Consider the following 17,326-nt stretch of genomic DNA (forward strand, 5'->3'; position numbering starts at 1 on the left):
TTGACTGCTAACCAGAAGGCTGGCAGTTCAAACCCACCAGCCACTCCTCAGAAGGAAGATTGGACAATCTACTTCCATAGTGATACTGCCTCAGAAATGCAAGGAGGGGTCACTATGAGTCAGATCAGACAGCCTGAAAAGGCACTAACCCTTTCCCAGAAGAGGCTTAAAAGTGCTTGGGTGAAGTTCACTCTTCTCCTTGATATCTCATAACTTCACTACCATGATGTAAAGTTAATGCTTTATGTTGCATTAGGTAAGCAGATAAAAGAGGGAAGAAAACAAAGATAACAAGAGATAGATATACCTAGTCCCTGGGCAGTACTCTTGGCTACTAATCTCAAGGTTGCTTGTTCTAACCCACCCAGCAGCACTACAGAAAAAGACCTATAAGGCAAGCTGCTTCTGTAATAATTACAGAACTATGGAGCAGTTCTCCTCTGTAACATGTGGACTTGCCATGAGTTGGAATCAATGACAATGGGTTACAGATAGATGTAGACATATCCAGAACAAAATAGGGAAGAAATACAATTACAGTGTTTCTGCGATTTCGTTGGAGCCCCTTGTCTTAGCTGGAGGGTGGCTTTAAAAAACAGAAATTTATTTCTACATAGTACCTAAGGCACTTGACTGCTAACCAGAGGGCTGACAGTTCAAACCCACCAGCCACTCCTTGGAAGGAAGATTGGGTGATCTACTTCCATAGAGATACCATCTCAGAAACCCAAAGAAGCGTCACCATGAGTAGGATCTGACTCAATGGCAGTGAGTTAGTTTTGTTTTTTGTTTTTTGTTTTGGTTTAGTTCTGTAGGCTAAAAGTCCAAATAAGGTTCTAAGCCATGTCAATTTCCTTCTTGATGGTAGCCCAGGGCTTTTCTTGGTTCCTTAGTGATCTTGTCATAGCATGTCTTCCCTAGTATGTACTCGCTTCTGTGTCTAATTGGCTTTCTTCAGAAACTCAGAAGTGATTAGGTTTAGGACACATCCTATACTGATATAGCCTCATTAACATAACAAAGATGAGATGATGGTGCATCAACAGGGGTTGGAATTCTAACACATATTGTGGGGAGACCCAATTCAATCCATAATACCCCTCCATGAGCAGCAACTGTTTCCTGACCAACTCCTCTGAGACCAACATCTATTATCTCAATCCCTCCCATCAATTTGGTGAGAGTCAAGTGATCCTTCTATTTGGAGAGGCAGAAACTGAGGCACAGAGTGGCCAGTGACTTGCCTGATGTCTCATAGCTGTATGTGCTGGAGCTATAATGTGAACTCCGTCCTTCCAGCTCCAAAGTTCATGTTGTCCCACCATGAACTGGTCTTGTCCTGATCTACTGGCCTCCATCCCGTCACACTGCAATCAAATCAGATGAGTGGACACCCTTCTGAGCATACAGAAAGCATAGCAATCAGTGACTAGCAGCATGATTATCCAGAGGGGCTGCCTTACTGTGTGGTAGCAAGAGGGTGGGCTGTGGGCCAAATCCTAGCTCCATCTGCTGGCTGAGTGATCTCAGGCAAGAAATTTCACCTTTGTTAGCCTTCATTTCCTCATATATTAAATGAAGATAAAAATAGGAGCTACTTCAGAGAAGTGATGGGACAATTAAGTGAGGCAACATGTGTAAAGTACTTAGCACAATTCCTGCATATAGTAAGTTCTCAAAAAATGGAAGTGTTCATTACTATAGGCTTCAGAAAACTCTTCCTAAAACCTGCTTTGTATGTGTCCACCCCTCTGCCCTCAAACCCTCAATGGCTGCCTAATGCCCATGGAATACAATCCAAACTCCCACCTGTGGTGTTGGGGACCCCCACAAGCTTGCCACTTGTACACCCTCATGCCCACTGCTTCCCCAACAAACTGTCTACTCAAACTAACCTGATCAACTCCTTGTCCCCGAAATTCTTTGACTCTATTTGCACATGACATCTCCCACATGTTGTGGAAGGATTAGTCTAACGCTCTTTCAACAAATGCCACATACAGAGCTTCTGCGGTGTACCAGGCCCTGTATGGGGCCCAGGAGACACAATGGTAAGCAAAATCAGCACAAGTCCATCCCCTCAGGGTCCAACAGTAGAGAGGGGAGATGCACAATTTATTTTAAAAAAAAATTATATAAATACAAATGGCAGCTAATACATGAAGGGAAAGTTCAAGGTATGATGAGAGAAGATAACAGTACCTACTTTTGAAATGGATGAGAGAAGATAACAGTACCTACTTTAGAATGGATGGCCAAGAGAAGGCATTTCAGCTGAGACTAAAGTATGAAAGGGGTTAGCCTAGAAGAGAGTATTAGGAAGAGCATTCCAGAGAAAGTAAACAGTATGTGTAAAGGTGGCTGGAGAGAGTGTGGTCCATGCAGGGACCTGAAAGGCCAGTGAGCTGGAAAACAACGGGTAGGCAGGGGCTAGATCAAGCATGGTCTTGTAGGCAGGAGATCCAGCTCCTCCTTGAAATCTTCTCAGACCTGTTTGGCCCTTGACTTCCTTCTCCAGACTCTTCCAGGCCTTGCTTCCTCATCACTTAGCCAGGAACAGACATGGTACTTGCATAAATCTCCACTGAGTGAAGGGTGTAGAGGGAATCGCTGCCTCCCGTGGGAATCTTCATAAGATCACTCTGGCTTGTACAGCAATAACTCCAGCCATCCCAAGGGAACGGCCCATCATGAGCTCTGAGCTGCCCCCACTTATTTTGGTTCCTCAGGATACTTTTGAATAGAGCCCTTATCAGGGTGGGGATCTCTGGTTTCAAAAATTGATCTGCCCCTTCTAACCGGATGTCAGCCCTCTCACGCCATTGGGCTGCACTGAACTCTGGAGCGCCCGGGGACATGTGAGCAGGGACGGGGAGCCTGTGAGAGACTGGAGCAGGCCTCGCATCCCCAGGGGAACTAAATAAAGCTATTGTTGAGAAGGGAAAGGAGAAAATAGCCGACAAGATGTTTTTTGTCCTCCGTGACCTGTCTGTGTTCAGGGAGAAGCTGGCATGTTGCAAATGAGTGGAAATGGGAATGGCCTTTGAAACCATTTACACAGCTTGGGAAGGGAAATGGCAGAATGGGGAGAAGATGTGAGTTGCCATGGAGTGACTCCACCATGTCTTAACCGTCTGGTCTTGGATGAACTACCTGCCTCTGTTTTCTTACTTATAATATGAGAGAAGAGACAAATGCTAACATACATAAAGTGCCTAGTACAACTCCTAGCAGTCTGTAGGTGGAACAAATGGTTAAGCATTTGCCTACTAGCCAAAAGGTCAGTGGTTCAAAACTCTCCAGAGGTGCCTCAGAAGACACCAACAGTTCAACTCCTGGCCCTACCAGACACTCAATAAATGTAGTTGCTATGAGCCTGGAAGACAGTTGGTTTGACTCACCCACCAGTGTGGTGAGAACATGGCCCTCCCTTTTATTTCTTGGGCTCTAACAATTGCCTTCAGAAATCTATAGGCTATCTCCACACTCTATTGATTCTCCCATTGAAAAGTTGTTGGTCTAGCCTCAATGAGTTAAAACATTAGTTCAATGACAACATATATGTGTACAACATGTTTACTAAAGTCTTATTTATAGCAAAGGGAGAGAGTGAAAGAAAATAACAAAAATGTCCATTAGTAGGAAAATGTCTGGAGAATTGCAGCCTAGGTATGGTATGGAATATTATGCAACTAATAAAACTACTGGGAGCTCTGGTAGCATAGTGGCTACGACACTTGCCTGCTAACCAGACGGCTGGCAGTTCAAACCCACCAGCCACTCCTCGGAAGGAAGGTTGGGCAATCCTACTTCCGTAGTGATACTGCCTCGGAAACCCAAGGAGGGGTTGCTATGAGTCGGGGCCGACTCGACGGCACATAACAACAACAACAACAACAATAAAACTACTGAGTTAGATCAGTATCTATTGACACTGAGGAAAGGTATGCATGGTGTAACATTAAGTGCAAAGAGTCATGGAAGCAAGTAGTCCAAGGGATGAGTGGACCATGCAAACCTCAGCCTGTATGACCGTGAGACCAGAACAACTAGATGGTGCTGGCTACTATCAACCACTCAGAAAGAGATCTGTGCAGGAGATCCTGGATAGAGTGGGAGAACAATGTGAACTAAAGTCAAAATCATTAAAAAAAAAAAAAAGGTTTAGTGATCTGATAGAGCCTGGTGAGACCCCTGAGACTACAGCTTCTAGTTACCCTTCAAGTCTGGAATTGAACTTACTCCTATGGCTTCCAGCCAAACAATAGATAGGCATATAGGGTGAACATTCACTCAGGTACACACACTCCTTAGAATGATTAATCATGAGAGAACAGAAGAGCAGTATTTGCATAAGGAGATAGCTCAGGGGGCAGGAATGCATAGGAAAGAAGGACACAAGGAAGAGGTAATGACAGGGAGGAAATGGGAAGAGAGATGTTACATGATGGGGACTCCTACTTTTCCAAGACATATTTCAGAAGCATATTGTCAGGCTTGTCTTCCATGGCCATTTCCATGGTCAGTGGGTTTGAACTGCCAACCTTTTGGCTAGTTGTTAAATGCTTAACTATTTTTGCCACCTAGGGACTCTAAGATATGCATATATGTTGGCAAGTTTGAGCATGGAGAGTGATGGAGAAGAATATACACTAGATACACTAGGAGCTCTGGTGGCGTAGTGCCTAAGGCACTTGACTGCTAACCAGAAAGCTGGTGGTTCAAACCTACCAGCCACTCCTCAGAAGGAAGGTTGGGCAATCTACTTTCGTAGTGATACCACCCTGGAAACCCAAGAATGGGTCGCTAGGAATCAGGTCCCACTTGACAGCACATAACAACAACAACAACATCAACAACACTAGGCAGGTGAGATTAGTGACCTGGCTTGGGGAAGGGAAAGTGGAATAAGAATGTAAGGGGGAAAAAGTGGCAAAACAGAAAAACAGGTATTATAATGTTAAATGAGAAAGTATAATGAAAATAATTCTATCTTTAATATTATTGCAGAATATCCAGTTTTTTAATTCAATATTTGTTGCTGTTAGATGCCATCAAATCGATTTTGACTCAAAGTGACACACTCCATGTGGCAGAGTAGAGCTGTCCCATCACGGTTTTCTTAGCTGTGATCTTTACAGCAACAAATCTCCAGGGTGGGTTCAAACTGCTGACTTTTCAGTTAGCAACCAAGCATTTAACTACTGCACCACCAGGGTTATAAAGTAACAGGGATCAGTGCAGAAACTGATTTTGGATAGATAGAATGAAGAACTTGAAGAGTTTTACCAATTTCTACCGTCTGAAACTGATCAAACATGAAATCAAGACGCACTAAGAATTACTGGTGACTGGAATCTGAAAGTTGGAAACAAAAAAGAAGGATCAGTAGTTGGAAAATATGGCCTTGGTGAGGGAAACAACACTGGAGATCACATGATAGAATTTTGCAAGACCAACTTATTAATTGCAAACATCTTTTTCAACAAAATAAATCATGATTATCCATGTGGACCTAGCCAGATAGAATACACAGGAATTGAATTGACTACGTCTGTGGAAAGAGATCATGGGAGAAACTCAGTATCATCAGTCATAACAAGATCAGAGGCCAACTGCAGGACCAACTATCAATTGCTCATATGCAAGTTCAATTTGAGGCTGAAGAAAATTAAAACAAATACATGAGAGCCAATGTATGGCCTTGAGTATATCCCACCTGAATTTAGAGATCATTTGAAGAACAGATTTGATACATTAAACACTAATGGCCAAAGACCAGACAAGTTGTGGGGTGACATCAAGCATCATGCAGGAAGAAAGCAAAATCATTTAAAAGACAGGAAAGAAAGAAAAGATCAAAGTGGTTGTCAGAAGAGACTCTGGAAGTTGCTCTTTAATGTAGAGTAGCTACAGTGAATGGAAGAAATGATGAAGTAAAAGAGCTGAGCAGAAGATTTCAAAGGGCAGCTTGAGAAGACAAAGTATTATGATGAAATGTGCGAAGACGGAGTTAGAAAACCAAAAGGGATGGACACAATCAGCATTTCTCAAGCTGAAAGAACTGAAGGAAAAGTTCAAGCCTCAAGTTGCAATATTGAAGGATTCTGTAGTCAAAATACTTTACAGTGCAGGAAGCATCAAAAAATAAATAAATAAAAATAAATGCAAGGAATACACAAAGTCACTGTACCAAAAAGAATTGGTCCACGTTCACCCTTTTCAGAAAGTAGCATACGATCAAGAAGAAAGGAAGGAAGAAGTCCAAGTTGCACTGAAGACACTGGGCAAAAAATCAAGACTCCAGAAATTGACAGAATATCAATTGAGATGTTTCAACAAATGGATGCAACATTGGACATGCTCACTCTTCTATGCCAAGAAATTTGGAAGACAATCCACAATCAACAGCCATGGAAACAGCAGTCAAGAAATTAAACAACATACTGCATTGGGCAAATCTGCTGTAAAAGATCTCTTTAAAGTGTTAAAACTCAATGATGTAACTTTGAGGACTAAGGTGTACCTGACCAAAGCCATGGTATTTTCAGTCACCTCATATGCAGGGACACTGAATTAGGAAGACTAAATAAGAATCAATGCATTTGAATTATGGTGTTGGCAAAGAATATTGATTATAGTATAGACTGCCAGAAGAATGAAAAAATATTGGTCTCAGAAGTACAGCCACAGTGTTCCTTAGAAGAGAGGGTGGTGAGACTTCTGTCACATTCTTTGGACATATTACAGAAGGGACCAGTCCTTGGAAAAGGATATCATGCTTGGTAGAGGGTCAGTGAAAAGAAGGAAATGCTTAATGAGATGGACTGATAGATTGGCTACAAAAATGGGCCCAAACGTGGCAATGATTGTGAGAATAGTGCAGAGCCAGCCAGTGTTTCCTTCTGTTGTACATAAAGTCGCTAAGATTTGGAACCAACTCAAAGGCAACTATTCTGGTTACCTAGTGCCACTCTTGACAGGAATATACCACAAATGGGATGGCCTTAACAAACAGAAGTTTATTCTCTTACAATTTGGAGGCTTTAAGGCCAAGTTCAAAGTGCCAGGCTCTAGGGGCTGGGTGAAAGCTTCTCAACCTTGGGGTCCAGCTCTGCCTCCTGCTTCTGGCCCACTGGAGCTAGAGGCATTTCTTCACTTAGACAGCCGCTGGCTGCTGAGGCTGACAAACCCAAGGTTGACAAGCAAAAAGGCACAGTCCCAATGTTACCAAACCACATGGTAGGCCATTAATTTAAGTCCATTTTAAGTCCCAAGGTTGGCAGAGTATGGCAGGCTGCTGAACAATGACATGGCTACATGCAGGGTCCAAGCATGCCATAAGCTAGAGACCATTCCCAAAGCTGCTTCTTATATAAAAGTAGACCACATACACAAAGCAGCTACTCAGCTGCTTGTGGTAGATCCCACCATGGAGTTGATTGCCAGTCTCATCATGGGAAATAACTACCACCAGCTGCCCAGCCACTCAACCAGGCCCAGCCAAGTTGACACAAATAACCACCACAGCAACTAACAAGAAGAAGAAGAAGGAGCAAATGCTCCTTGAGATCAAGAAAGAGGGAAGATTATAAATAATGTTAAATAAACTTATTTCGGTTTTTTGGAATTGGTAAAATCGCCATTCTCTTTTCTTTTATTTACTTTGTTGTGATTTGAGTGAAAGTTTACAGCGCAAATTGGTTGAACAATTCGTAGGCATTTTGCTTTCTGGCTTGAGTGCTATCCCCACAGTGTAGTGGCACACTTCCCACTTCCTGCCTATGTTTACATTTCTATTGTCCTTCCTTCCTGTCCTCTTCCACCTTCTGAGCTTTATCCCTAGCCAAATGCTGCCCATGTGTTCTCGCTTGGTTGATTGCTCCAGGGAGTGCTACCCCCCTGGTGTTACTGTTCACCTTATAGACCTATCTATTGTTTGGCATACATTCTTTTCCAGCACAAATGGGAGATTGTCCAGAATAGATCATATGTCAGGCCACAAAGCAAGCCTTAATAAATAAAAAAAAAAAAAAAGAAGAAGAAGAAGAAAGAAAGAAAAGAAAAAGAAAAAGAAATTTGGAAGACAGCTACCTGACCAACCAACTGGTAGAGATCCATATTATGCCCATTCCAAAGAAAGGCAACCCAACAGAATGCAGAAATTATTGAACAATATCATTAATAGCACATGCAAGTAAAATTTTGTTGAAGATATTTAGAAAACTTTGCAGCAGTACATCAATAGGGAACTGCCAGAAATTCAAGGTGGATTCAGAAGAGAACATGAAATGAGGGATATCACTGCTGAAGTCAGATGGATCTTGGCTGAAAGCAAAGGATACCAGGAAGATGTTTACCTGTATTTTATTGACAATGTAAAGTTGTTCAACTACATTGGTTGTAATAAATTATGGATAGCATTGTGAAGAATGGGAATTCCAGAACACTTAACTGTATTCATGCAGAACCTGTACATAGACAAAGAGGCAGTCATTTGAACAGAACAAGGGGATACTGTGTGGTTTAAAATCAGGAAAGATGTGTTAGGGTTGTAACTTTCACCATACATGTTCAGTCTGTATGCTAAGCTAATAATCCAAGAAGCTGGACAATATGAAAGAGATCACAGCATCAGGTTTGGAGGAAGACTCATCAACAAGATGTGCAAATGATGCAGCCTTGCTTGCTGAAAGTGAAGATGACTTGAAGCACTTACTGATGAAAATCAAAGACTACAGCCTTCAGTATGGGTAACACCTCAACAAAAAGAAAACAAAAAGCCTCACAAATGGACCAATAAGCAACATCATGATAAATGGAGAAAATATTGAAGTTGTCAAGGATTTCATTTTACTTGGATCCACAATCTATGCCCGTGGAAGCAGCAGTCAAGAAATCAAACATTGTATTGCACTGGGAAAATCTGCTGCAAAAGACCTCTTTAAAGTGCTAAAGAGTAAAGATGTCACTTTGAGGACTAAGGTGCACCTGACCTAAGCCATGGTATTTTCAGTCACTTCATATGCATACAAAAGCTGGACTACACATAAGGAAGACCAAAGAAGAATGGACGCATTTGAATTGTGGCATTGGCAAAGAATATTAAATATCCCATAGACTGCCAGAAGAATGAACAAATCTGTCTTGGAAGAATAAAGCCAGAATGTCCCCTTATCACAAGGATTGCACAACTACATCTCATGTACTTTGTGCATGTTATCAAGAGGGACAAATCCCTGGGGAAGGATACCATGCTTGGTAAAGTAGAGTGTCAGTGAAAAAGAGGAAGACCCAGAACGAGATGGATTGACACAGTGGCTGCAAAAGGGCAAAGAGAATGGTGCGGGACTAGGCAGTGTTTCATTCTGTTGTACACAGAGCCAGTGTGAATTGGAACTGACTGGAAGGCAACTAACAAATATGGAGAAACAGAATGATGAAATGAAGCAACTATGGTAAAATGTTAATATTTGGAGAATCTGGATGAAGGGTTACAATTCTTCATATAACTTTACAATTCTTCTGTAAGGCTGAAATATTTCAAAATTAAAAGTTAAAAGTAAAATATATACTGTGCACTGATTTGATTAGATTATGAAATTGTGGATAATTCTCATTTAAATTTCGATAGTTAGTTTAATAAAATTCTTTCCATAAAGAAATTTCACTTTTAAAAAAATAAAAGGAAAGAAATCGTCTTGGAGGTGTCTGCATTCTTTTCATTTTCCCATCTCAGCCCAGGCCCAACCAGAGGCAACTATTGTTTGTTGTAATCAATTCCAAACTGATCTCCACCCATTCCATCTCTCCCAGTACAGTCCATCCTGCCCACAGCTGGCAGGTTACTCTTTTGTTCCAAAACTATCCTATTTTCCCACAGTCCAACCAAGTAATTTAAACTCCTCCCTTTTGCTTTGAAGGCCCCTAATAATCTGGCCCAAAATTGGGTCTTCCTTCTCCCCAACCCTAAACCAGAGTCTGACTAGCCCATATATGGTTCTAGAAAGAACGCTGATTTCAACAAGTCAAAGGAAAATTGGCAAAGGAAAATTTCCCTTAGTAGCAAGAAATTTTGTTGTTTTCAATCTTACTTAAAACTCAGATTTTTCTAGATTGACTCTCTGTGTCCTATCTATCCACATACAGTTTCCACTATCATTATTTCTGGCAATTAATTTATTCCTCTAATATCATCTAAGATGCTAGAGAAGGCCATTTGATTCATATATATAATTCTCTTTAGCAATGGTGTCCAAAACAGCTTTAAAAATCAGTTGCTGTTGAATTGATTCCAACTCATGGTGATCCCATGTGTGTCAGAGTAGAACTCAACTCCAGAGGGTTCAGTGACTGATTTTTTGGAAGTAGATCACGGTGTCTTTCTTCTGAGATGCCTTTGGGTGGACTCGAACCTCCAACCTTTCAGTTAGCAGCTGAGCATGTTAACCTTTTGCACCACGTGGAGAGACTGCAAAACAGCTTTCCTGCAGATGAAATCATATTAAGTATCGTAAAATAAATCTTCCTTCCTATGGGTCTTTGTTCACTGGAGTTCATGAAGAGTCAAAACATGTACTATAATACTCATTACCACTCACACCTAGAGGAATGTTATGCCTTCCCTCCACCACTCACAACCTATTCTTGAGTCCTTCTCAGAGCCTTCTTTGCCTATGGAAACTGCCTGTGACTCCAACCCACATCAGTCTTACCCATGATGCTGCCTTGTTCTGCTCTTTCATTGTACAGCCCTCTCTCCAACCAGATAAACCCATTGAAGGCAGAAATCTGGTCTGTCTTCTGTGAGTCTGTTTTGTGCAGAGCACAAAGCTAGCCCCATAGTTCTCCAGCTATTTGGACAGTGTTTTATTTCTTAGCCTAATTGATGTCCATAATATTGTTCCTTAATTTTTTTTCATATGTGAAATATTTCATAATTATTAAAGTAGCAAATAACAACCACAGGGAGCATGCTCATCCCATAAAATGATGTGGAAAGGAGAAAGAAACAGAATTGGGTACATACTCTACTCCCAATTTTGTAGGAAGAGAACAAATCAAAAACTATATAGAGAGACTAAGTTAAAAAAAAAAAAAAAAAAGCATATAATACACCAGCATTTTATTGTCTTCTTTATACTTAAATACTTTATTATCATTTCTAATCTTTTTATAGAGAGTACATATTGTTTGTGGAATAATAATCAAATATCGCTTTAGTTTTCTAAGATGTACTTGTTCACCCTAAATACCTGGGTATGGTAAAATTCAGCCTGAAATCAGGAGAAAAAGATTTGTTCAGCTTCTACTGCAGGCAACCTTTGTACTAGACCTTGGAGGAACTGTTCAAGTAAATATACCACATCAAACTCAGAGTCTGACAGGTCCAAGTTCAAGTCTCAGCTTCATCCTTTCCTAAGAGTTGACTTGAGTCTCAATTTTATTATGTGTAAATGGTAATAAAAGTACCTTTCCTGCTTGCCTCATGGGGCCACCATGAGGGTAAAATGAAATGAGGCCCATAGAATGGCTTCAGAAACCACAGCACACCCTTCTGCACACAAGCTATGTCTCACAAGATGCTAGCACCAAAAGGGTGCAAAAGCTGCGGTCCCTGCTTTCAAGGTGCCCAAAGTGTCAGAGGACAGACAGCACTGTCAGAGGACAATCCAGGACAGACCAACAGACAAAAGAGCAGCTAACCATGCAGTATAGAGAGTGGGACATGATTGACCACGGCCTGGGGAGTGCAGGAGTGGGATCCAAGTGGCAGGGAGTCATATTATCACTAAGTAACTAGAAGGGATAGGCTTTGCCCTTCAGTAATACAAAATGTGCTGCCAGCAACTGAGCATACACATCTCAGACAACAGGCAGGCGGAAATGTATTGCAGAAAGAGTTCGGGCTTGGGAGCGGTTGACTTAGCTTTGAATCCTGGTGCCCTCCCTTCCTAGCTAAGTGTCTGTGACCATGGGCAGGCTTTCCTCATTTGTGTCATAGGGAGAAGTGGTGGGTCTTGTAGGCTCTGCTGGAAGGATTGATTGAGCCATCGGTTTGGTATTGAGCACCTGCCCTGGGCCAGACAGTATTCTAGGAGCTGGGGATACAAGAGGGACCCAAAGAGACAAGTTGCTGCCATCATAATGTCTTACTCTCTAAAGGAGGTAATAAAGGTCAGCGACTCCGCATGGTGCCCAACATGTCGCAGCCAGCCATTAAATGACTACGAGGGTGGCCTGGAGAGAGCTTGGGAGAGGTAGTGAGAGTTTTCAGATAGTGGAAGAGTTGGTGGGGGAATAACATAATGCAGAACTATGAGAGCACCAGTGAAACTGACATATACTAAGTGCCTATGACATAAGACCTTCACTGTAATGACTCATTCCATCCTCACAGCAATCCCATGGAGTGGCTCCTATTATCATTCTCATTTTCCTCAGATGAGGAAACTGAGGCACAGAGCAATGTAGTCACCTGTCCAAGGTTGCACAAGTGGTAAAGCCAGGACTGAAACCAACTGGTTTGTTCCCTTCTACTGCACAAGAAGCCCTGGTGGTGCAACAGCTAAGCACTCGGCTGCTAACCAAAAAGCGGTTCAAATCTACCAGCCACTCCACAGGAGAAAAGACCTGGCAATCTGCTTCCACAAAAATTACAGCCTAGTGCTTATGCACAGGGAGGCAGCTCGGGGGGGCAGGAGTGCATGGAGGGATGGACACTGGGAAGGGTAACTACAGGGAGGAGGTGGGAGGGGAGCTGTTGCATTGTGGTAAACTGTGGTCAATGTCATGAGACAAAGTGTATGTGAACTGCTATATGGAAAGTAAATCTTCTCTGTAAATCTTCACCCAAATCACAATTAAAAAAAAAAAAAAAGAAAATGAGCTAAAAAATTACAGCCTAGGAAACTAAGGGGAAATTCTACTCTGTCTTAAAGGGTTGCTAGGAATCGGAATCGACTCAATGGCACATAACCACAACAACACTGTTCAGATTGGTGGATTTCCCAGGCAAGCTAATTTTAAGAGTTTGGAGCTTCCTTTGAAAGTCAAAGTACTGACATGTAGGGTGTTTGAGCTGCAGCAGGATGGCTGTCTGTGATAGCATCTTTGTGGGGATTCCTGGTGATGTTAGATGAGTGAGTCTTTCTACAGGACAGACAGTCCCTGGAGCCTAGGTGGTGGTGCTCTTGGACACTAATGAGTGGTTTCCTCTTGTCTCTTTCAGCTCACGGCCCCACACTTCCCCGTGGTGATCAAGCTGGGACATGCCCACGCTGGAATGGGAAAGGTAAGAGAAAAACTCTTATGTCCACATTGGGTGCTCGGCTTCCCCAGACTATGTGCTGCCTTCTCCATTCATTTCACTGCCACCCCCACCCTTAGTCCAGCCACCCAAAACAGTATGAACCAGTCCAGGATGTAGCTCTCTTCCTTGTCCAGACTACCTTTCTGTGAGGTCCCGAAGCTTGGATCATCTCTCCAGCTATCCCTGTATTTACCTAATCCTACCTGGAATTGTATCTGATTGTTTCCTTTGATTGTAGCTAAAGAGAAATGGATATAAAACATTTTTGTAGAGGATGATGCTTTTGTCACGAGTTGCTGTTATCATCACCCCCACAGCAACATTGTAGCTCATGTCTTACTCAACTTTGTATCAACTGCAGGGCTAGCACCTAGAAAATGATAAATACATATGGCCCCATGGTGAAAGCCCCTGGGATCAGTTAGCTTCTGCAAAAGTAAATAATAAATTTGACATTGTCACAGTGACATGCCCTGACAAACAATATAGTTCAAACTCTTCCAGTTGCAAGTAGATAACCAACTCAAATAAATTTGTTGTTGTTATTGTTGTTAGGTGACAACAATCAGCTCCAACTCATAGCAACCCTATATACAACAGAATGAAACACTGCCCAGCCGTGTACCATCCTCACAATCCTTGCTATACTTGAGCCTATCGTAGCAGTCACTGTGTCAATCCATCTTGTTGAGGGTCTTCCCCTTTTTTGCTGACCCTTTACTTTACCAAGCATGATCTCCTTCTCAAGGAATGGTTCCTTAAGCCAACATGACCAAAGTAGGTGATACAAAGTCTGGCCATTCTTGCTCCCAAGGACATTCTGGCTTCACTTCCTCAAGGCCGCATTTGTTTGTTCTTCTGGCAGTCAATGGTATTTACAGGATTCTTGGCCAACAGCATAATTCAAAGTTATCAACTCTACTTTAGTCTTCCTTGTTCATTGTCCAGTTTTCACATGCAAATTTGGTGGTTGGGTCAGGCACACCTTAGTTCTCAAAGCGACATCTTTGCTTTTCAACATTTTAAAGAGGTCTTTTGCAGCAGATTTACCCAGTGTAATATGATGTCCGATTTCTTGACTTCTGCTACCGTGGGTGTTGATTATGGATCCAAGTTAAATGAAATCTTTGACAACTTCAATCTTTTCTCCATTTACCATGATGCTGCTTATTGGTCTAGTTGTGAGAATTTTCATTTTCTTTATGTTGAGGTGTAATCCATACTACAGACTGTAGTCTTTAATCTTCATTAGAAAGTACTCAAGTCATCTTCACTTTCAGCAAGCAGGGTTGTATCATCTCCATATTGCAGGTTGTTAATGAGTCTTCCTCCAATCCTGATGCCATATTCTTCTTCATATACAGCTTCTCAGATTATTTGCTCAGCATACAGACTGAATAAGTATGGTGAAAAGATACAACCCTGACGCATTCTCTTCCTGATTTTAAACCATGCAGTATCCCCTTGCTCTGTTGAAACAACAGCCTCTTGGACTATGTACAGGTTCCTCATGAATGCAATTAAGTGTTCTGAAATTCCTATTCTTCTCAATGTTATCCGTAACTTGTTATGATCCACACAGTTGAATGCTTTTGTGTAGTCAATAAAACACAAGTAAACATCTTTCTGGTATTCTTTGCTTCAGCTGAGATCCATCTGATATCAGCAATGATATTCCTCAGTCCACGACCTCTTCTGAATCCAGCTTGCATTTCTGGAAGTTCTCTGTCAGTATACTGCTGCAACCACTTTTGAATTATCTTCAGCAACATTTTACTTGTGTGTGATATTAATGATATTGTTCAATAATTTCCACATTCTGTGGAATCACCTTTCTTTGGAATGGGTACAAATATGAGCTTCTTCCAATCAGTTGGCCAGGTAGCTGTCTTCCAAATTACTTGGCATAGACAAGTAAGTGCTTCCAACACTGCGTCCATTTGTTGAAAGATCTCAAGGGGTATTCCATCATTTCCTGATGCTTTGTTTTTTGCCAATTCCTTCAGTGCGGCTTTGACTTCTTCTTTTTTCAATATCATTAGTTCTTGATCATATACCCACCTCCTGAAATAGTTGAACAGGGACCAATTCTTTTTTGCACAGTTACTGTGCATTCCTTCCATCTTCTTTTGATGCTTCCTGTGTCATTCAGTATTTTGCCCATGGAAAACTTCAATATTGCAATTCAAGGCTTGATTTTTTTTTCTTCAGTTCTTTCAGCTTGAGAAATGTGAGTGTGTTCTTCCCTTTTGGTTTTCTAACTCCAGATCTTTGCATATTTCATTATAACTGACTTTGTCTTCTTGGGCTGCTCTTTGAAATTTTCTGTTAAACTCTTTTATCTTGTCATTTCATCCATTTGCTTTAGCTACTCTCCGTTAAGAGCAAGAGTCTCTTCTGACATCCATTTTGGTCCTTTCTTCCTTTTCTGTCTTTTTAATGACCTTTCGCTTTCTTCATTGATCATGTTCTTGATGTCATCCCAAAACTTGTCTGGTTTTCAGTCATTGGTGTCCAAAGTGTCAAAGCTATTCTACAGATGGTCTCTAAATTCAGGTGGGATAAAATCAGGGTCATATTTTGGCTCTCATGGACTTGTTTTAATTTTCCTCTGATTCAACTTGAACTTGCATAGGAACAATTGATGGTCTGTTCCACAGTCGGCCCCTGGCCTTGTTTTGGCTGAAGATATTGAGCATCTCCATTGCCTCTTTCTACTGATGTAGTCAATCCAATTCCTGTGTATTCTATCTGGCAAGGTTTACATATATACTTGCCACTTATGTTGTTGAAAAAGGTATTTTCAATGAGTAAGTCATTGGTCTTGCAAAATTCTATCATGCGATTGCTGGCATCGCTTCTATCACCAAGACCATATTTTCCAACTACAGGGGATTCTTCTTTGTTTCCAACTTTTGCATTCCAATCACCAATCTTGATTGCATGTCTGGTCAATTTCAGACTGCAGAAGTTGGTAAAAATCTTCAATTTCTTCATTTTGGGCTTTAGTGGTTGGTGCATAAATTTGGATAATAGTAGTATTAACTGGTTTTCCTTGTACACATATGGATATTATCCTATCACTGACAGCATTGTACTTCAGCATAGTACATAGAAACATTCTTTTTGAAGATGAATGTGACACCATTCCTCTTAAATTTGTCATTCCTGGCATAGCAGATCATAGGACTATCTGATTCAAAATGGCCAAAACCAGTGCATTTCAGCTCACTAATACCTAGGATAACGATCTTTGTTTTGGTTCTCTAGTGGCACTCTAACAAATATACCACAAATGGATGGCTTTAACAAACAAGGGTTTATTCTCTTACAGTTTTGGAGGCTAGAAGTCCACATTCAAAATCCCAATTCTGGGGGCTGGGTGAAAGCCCCTTGACCTCAGGCTTCAGCTCTTCATCTTGCTCCTGGCCCACTGAAGCTGGAGGCTTCTCTTCACTCAGATAGCTGCTGGCTGCTGAAGCTGACAAACCCAAAGTCAACAAGTAAAATGACACAGTCCCAAAATTATCAAGCAACATGGTAGGCCACTAATTAAAGTCCATTAACAGACTCAAGACCAGCAGCCAACATAGCAGGCCATTGAGATGAAGACTTGGCTACATAAGGCAAGAAAAGGAAGTCAAAGGCATCCAAATTGGTAAGGAAGAAATTAAACTATCCCTATTTGCTGATGATATGATCCTATACCTAGAAAACCCAAGAGACTCAGTCAAAAATCTACTGGAACTAATTGAGAGATTTAGCTCGTGGCGAGATACAAGATCAACATCCAAAAATCAGTTGGATTCCTCTACACCAGCAAAGAGATTGCTGAAAAAGAAATAAGGACATCAATACCATTTATAATAGCTACCAAAAAAATAAAATACTTGGGAATAAATTTTACCAGGGACTCAAAAGACCTCTACAAAAAAACTATAAAAAACTACTTCAAGAAACCATGAGAGAGCTACATAAATGGAAGAACATCCCATTCTCATGGATAGGAAGATT

General features: G+C 41.4%; 1 protein-coding gene across 1 annotated transcript in view; it reads left to right on the top strand.

Annotated features, from left to right (window-relative positions):
- Positions 1-17,326, top strand: part of SYN3 (synapsin III) — a gene marked incomplete at its 5' end in the record, with an annotated part of 598,160 nt that overhangs the window by 490,184 nt on the left and 90,650 nt on the right. Inside the window, one exon of the mRNA XM_007948224.2 lies at positions 13,232-13,294. Coding sequence (XP_007946415.2) covers positions 13,232-13,294 — 63 coding nt within the window. The remainder of the gene's footprint in view (positions 1-13,231; positions 13,295-17,326) is intronic.

This window comes from Orycteropus afer, unplaced genomic scaffold, assembly GCF_000298275.1.
Source record: "Orycteropus afer afer isolate SDZICR_OR568_19922 unplaced genomic scaffold, OryAfe1.0 scaffold00209, whole genome shotgun sequence".
NCBI classification, from domain to species: Eukaryota; Metazoa; Chordata; class Mammalia; order Tubulidentata; family Orycteropodidae; genus Orycteropus; species Orycteropus afer.